Source organism: Bison bison, unplaced genomic scaffold, assembly GCF_000754665.1.
Source record: "Bison bison bison isolate TAMUID 2011002044 unplaced genomic scaffold, Bison_UMD1.0 scf7180017864203, whole genome shotgun sequence".
Classification (NCBI taxonomy): domain Eukaryota; kingdom Metazoa; phylum Chordata; class Mammalia; order Artiodactyla; family Bovidae; genus Bison; species Bison bison.
In genome coordinates this window covers 712,827-718,229 of record NW_011494775.1, presented here as the reverse complement: position 1 = coordinate 718,229, position 5,403 = coordinate 712,827, and the positions used below count along the sequence as shown (strand labels likewise).

At 46.1% G+C, this 5,403-nt stretch overlaps 1 protein-coding gene across 1 annotated transcript; it reads left to right on the top strand.

The window, feature by feature from the left end:
* Positions 1 to 332: 332 nt before the first annotated feature.
* On the top strand, positions 333 to 4,644 carry LOC104991821 (oocyte-specific histone RNA stem-loop-binding protein 2-like). The gene is made up of 6 exons (XM_010844434.1): positions 333 to 532; positions 1,543 to 1,623; positions 1,730 to 1,834; positions 2,814 to 2,957; positions 3,100 to 3,208; positions 4,008 to 4,644. The coding sequence occupies exons 1-5, from the start codon at positions 516 to 518 to the stop codon at positions 3,194 to 3,196; spliced, it is 444 nt and encodes a 147-aa protein (XP_010842736.1). The 5' UTR covers positions 333 to 515; the 3' UTR covers positions 3,197 to 3,208; positions 4,008 to 4,644.
* Positions 4,645 to 5,403: the final 759 nt, after the last annotated feature.

Here is a 5,403-nt window from a genome sequence, read left to right as displayed (position 1 = left end):
CAAAATCCTATCACGCTCGCCTCAGAACTGCGTCAGCCTATCTCCGCGCACCCGCCTAGACCCGCTGAGCCAATCGTTTGCCTCCTACATCCCCGGGGGCGTGAGCTGTTCGGAAGGAGGTTTGCCCCGCCCCACAGGCCAGCAGGCTTCCGATTAGACCACCAGTTTGGGGCCAGCCCCTAGCTAAGCCCCGCCCCATAGGGAGCTTGGCGCCTCATTGGCTCTTCCTCTGGCCAATCACCACACCCTTTCTGAGCTCTCCTTTCCTTCGGCCCCCTCAGCCCCTTCAACCCCGGGACATTTAAATTGCACCTTGCTAGCGACGACCACTTAGCAGCAGCAGCAGCGACCACCACTCCCTAGGATAATACCTGGAGGAATTCATTTATGTGGGAGGGTGTTTTAAATGGATTGTGTTTTTTTTCCCTTGCTTCTTTCTCGTGCCGTTACGTGGACCTTTCCTTATTTTTGCTAGCCTTCCCCTATAGGTGGAACATTAGCAGCCAGTGTGGCAGATGTTGCGGCAAGACAGGTGTGTGTATTTATGATGAGTAGCACTGGCCCCTTGCAAGAGCTTTCCAGGGTCCGTGACCCTTTTAAGCGCGCAGCATCTGAGACACTATGTTTGTGAGGTAAAAGAAATTTCTTTTCAAGGAAAGTAGAATCATCTCATGGCATAATCCTTATCAGAGTCCAAAGGATCCTAAACTTTGGTTGTTTATGGGTATTTGAACATTGACTAGGTGGTTATTATTGTTAAGTCGTTCAGTTGTGTCTGACTCTTTGGGACTCCATGAACTGCAGCACGCCAGGCTTCCCTGGTCCTTCACCATCTTCTGCAGTTTGCTCAAACTCATGTTCCTTGAGTCAGTGATGCTATCCAACCATCTCTCTCATCCTCTGTCTAGACGGTATTAAGAATTTATTATTAATGTTGGGGATTTGCTTTTAAATAATCCTGTGGGAGTGGTGGTGAGTATAGATGAAACAAGATTGGCCATGAGTACTGGGTCACGGGTAACTAGGAGGTCCATGATATCCAGTAATATCAAAGTTTAGTCTTTATACTAATCACCTGTGGATCTTGCTAAAATGCATACTCTGGTTCAGTTGATCTGGTTACCAAGATTCTACACTTCTAACAAGTTCTCAGCTGATGCTAATGCAGCTAGTCTGGGGATCAGACTTTGAGTAGCAGAGAATTATGCTATTTTTGCATATTTGAAATTTTCCATAATAAAAAATGTTTAAAATAACCTTGGAAGCTCTTTAAAAGATAACTTACCAAAATGATAATTCAATAGGTCTAGAGTGGGGCTGAGGAATTATCAAGGCACCCATAAGCTACCCATAGAAATGGCTTACAGACCACACTTTGAGAAACAAATTAGAAATGCAACCTTTATCTTTGAGAGACAGTGAGTTAGGAATACAACCTTTATCTGGTGCCAGGATCTTGGTAGTGTAGTGGCTGAGAGGTATAGTATAGTTAGCTGGGTGTTATCCTAATACCCTTTTCATCTGTAGAATTTGCTTCCCCAGAAAGAAGGTGTGTGAAGAGTCTTTATCCTCCAAGATGGAGATGATGAGTGTGGGAGTCAGTACAGAGCCCTGCCATGCCAGGTAAGTTTGACAATCAGGCTGGAGATTAAGGGAATGTAGGAAGAGCTGGTTTCTGCTTTGATGACTATCATAACACTTCATGGGACCACTGTCTACATCTTTATAGGTGGGAGCTAGAGACAGATGCAACTGTTCTACAGCGGCGGCAAAAGCAGATAGATTATGGCAAGTGCACACCTGGTTACCAGTGCTTTCTGCAGCAGGTCCCCAAGTGAGTGCAGTTGTGGGTAGTCACAAAGAGTGTCAACCACATGGTTTTTGTTCAATGTCAGGTGATGGAAAGATACTAAAATCTGAATGCTCCCACAAAGTTGCAACATTACTAAATTATCCTGTAATCTAGTCCCCCAAATACATTTCCAAGATTTTTTTTTCAAAAGGAACAAGTTATACTTGGCCTATAAGACTTCTCAAAGCTCTATTCGTGTTTGCTAGTAAATTTTTTTTCTTCCATTTTCACCTCATGCCTCCATGTGCGTGTATGATAAGTTACTTCAGCTGGGGATTTGCTTTTTAAATAATCCCGTGGGAGTGGTGGTGAATATAGATGAAACAAGATTGGCCAAGAATACTGGGTCATGGGTAACTAGGACGCTATGGACCCCAGCCCCAGGGGATTCCCTCTGTCCGTGGGATTCTCCAAACATGAATATTGGAGTGGGTTGCCATGCCCTCCTCCAGGGGATCTTCCTGACCCAGGGATTGAACCTGCATTTCTTACATCTCCTGCATTGGCAGAAGGGTTCTTTACTACTAGTGCCACCTGGGAAGGCCCATGCCTCCATCTGACTGTTAATTACAACATACCTGCCTAATTACATGTAAGCTTACAAGCATATATACAAATTAATGAATGAAAAGGTAGAATATGTTTTAAAGAGATGTCAAATACTTTCTTCTGTATCTATCTTGACTAATGAGGGACTGGAATATCTAATTTAGCTTACCCAGAAGAAAGAATATTAGACAGTTGGGAAGTTTGATGTTTAATCTAATTTAAACATTTTCTTTGAATTAAGGACATTGATCTTACCTCATTCTCAGAAAATCCCTAATGAGTCTCCTAATTTACCATAATGGAGAAGGCAATGGCAACCACTCCAGTACTCTTGCCTGGAAAATTCACCATAATAAGCAATAAGCTGTGCCCCTTGGCCTTGACCTTAGTCTGACACATTTGTCATTGCCAGGGCACAGCGACAGCCAGGACTTCACCCTCAAACACCAAACAAGAACAGGAGGTACAGCCGTCGCTCCTGGGATGCCCAGATCAGGAAGTGGAGAAGAGCCCTACATTCCTGGGACCCTCCCAGCCAGCCTCTGCAGGCTGAGGGGTGTGTGCACTATTCCTTGTTCCTTCCTTGAGTGGTGGACTAAGCCTTATCTCTCCCCACTTTGCAGAGGTTTCACTTTCACTGGCTGAAAAGGGAGAGCCTGACTGAAGTGCACATTTCTCTGACTCTGCTGCCTTCCTAGGTGCGGAATGGACAATCCCTTAGAGCCAATGGATTCCACCCCTTTGGATGACTGGCTCCAGGCCCTGGAACCCTCAGAGAATCAGGATGAAGACTAGGAAGGAGCCCAGGTAGTATCCTCTGCTGAAACCCACTGGAGCAGGGTCAGAGATGGGGTCTAGCCCAGGAGGTCACAATTATGATAGGGTTCAAGGTAGTAGCCCAAGAACAAAAGAAGGAAAATGGAACAGCAGGGGGGAAAATATGCAGAACGTGAGTAAAAAAAAAAAAACAGAAAACCTTGAACCAAAAGTGGCATAAAGAGATCTAGTTGTAGTTAGAAATGGGGAAGAGGCTGGGCTGCACTGGGGACACTGTTTTATACTTGATGAAATGGGTGTCATTTTCCTTTGAATCAAGACCTGAAATCTGATTGGTTGTTTTAAGTGTTTCAGTTTCTTTCAATGTTTTGCAAATGTGCCAATGCTAACTTCTTATACTCAATCACTTATCTTTAGTAAGCATGATATTTTATTATTAAATAAAAAGGGAGATTTACCTAGTGGTGAAGACCAAGGGCTTTAGAGTCTCAGACAGCTTTTTAATATGACCATTGTCCACCACATGGGTAGCTACTTAACCTCTCTTGCTGTTTCATCTGTCAAACAAGGAAATTTTCTCTCATTTGATGATTGTAAACAAAAATGAGAATACATATTTAAAGTATGCAGCACGGTGCCTGGCACATAAGCGCTCCATAGCAGCAATTACTGGAAACCGTTTCCTCTACACTTCATGGTCCCTGCCCCTTCTTTTGCCAAGGGGAAATGTGCAGGGCAAACAAATGTGCAGTTTATCTCCCATCACACCCCCCTGCTCCACGTATTTTCTTGATAAGTACCTCACTTTCCCTTTACTCTTCTTTTTCAGTTTGCAGATTTGGTCACTCCTGCCTTCCCTGTCTTTCTGAGGAAGATTCCCACCATTGCCTCTACCTTTGAGCTGGTCACAATTACTTATCTGTCCCAGACTTCAGTGGTGCATAAAATATTTAGGGAAAACGTGTCTTTCAGGGGACTTCTTGCTGAATGTAATAGTGAAGATTACTTGCAGTACTTCTACTTTTCAACTTATTAAAAATCTAAAACTCTGTCCCACAAAGAGATCGTAACACGAAGGCATTGTTTAAAACCTCTCCTTTTCCCATGTTTTACCCTCTGTCTAAACCTTCTTTGATAGCTGATACTCAAATTTACTTAAGAGCCAGAAACCCCCTAGCCGTTCCATAACCTCTTCACCTACCAACTGCTACATTCAGTCTCTTGAAAAAGGACTTAAACTTTGGCTGAGTAGAAGGTAGTGGTAGCGATGGAGATTTAATAAAAGGTGGTTTCTTCTTCCTGAAGAGGAAATATAGCGCTATCAATATCTTTTCCCCCAGCGACCTGTTTCCTCCATCCCAGAAAGGTTTAAAGAAAGTGGTCCAGCTGTAACCACCTTACTTTCCCTTCTCCCCCCTCCCCCACGCAAGCAACTGAACCGCCTATGATGTCATAATCACAATCCCATTACCTCATCCTGCTGGGGGGTGGGGGCATAGAGAGAGGAGAAGGAGTGAACAGCCCTGGGCCCTCGTCGGATTTACAGTATTTTGAGTGACAGCTAGCTACACAAACAAGTGGAAACGGCCCGCAACCGTTACAGGTCCTGGGTTTATAAGGTTCGAGCCGATCCGGCAGCTGGAAGAGGGGCTCCTGGGACTCAGAGCAGGCCCTAATCGGCGCTTGGACTACGCCTCCCAGAAGCCTTCACGACATGGACCGGTCCTCTGCTGGGGGAAGGGGAATTCCTTCAGAGCGGAGGCCGTAGAGAGTGGGGGCAGGAAAACAGGTGAGAGGAACCCTGGCTAATTCCGTTATGCTGCCGAAATCGAGTTGGGGGGCGTACGTGGACAGATGTAGTAACAGAGGGCGGGGGCAATGGCTTTGTTTACCTTCGACCAACACGGCCTCCCCCGCGGGTTTCGAGATTTGCGTTCGACTGGCCCAGTCCACCTTCTGCAATATTTTGCAGGGGGTGACTTCCTAGGGAGGAAATCACCCTCATCGCTAAATCAAAGAGCCCGGCCTCTTTCCGACGGCGCTAGCCAAGAAAGACTTTGCGAGAAAAACGACGCGGGGCTCGAGCCTCCACGGACGGTTCAGGGGGGTTCTCCCAACCCGAGCGATCTCTCCACTCTCCTCAGGGGCCCGTTGGTTCACGCCGGCGCCTTTTAAGGGCACCGTGGGGCGAACCGAGCGCTCAGAGCTGCTCCGGCCGCGGCCCT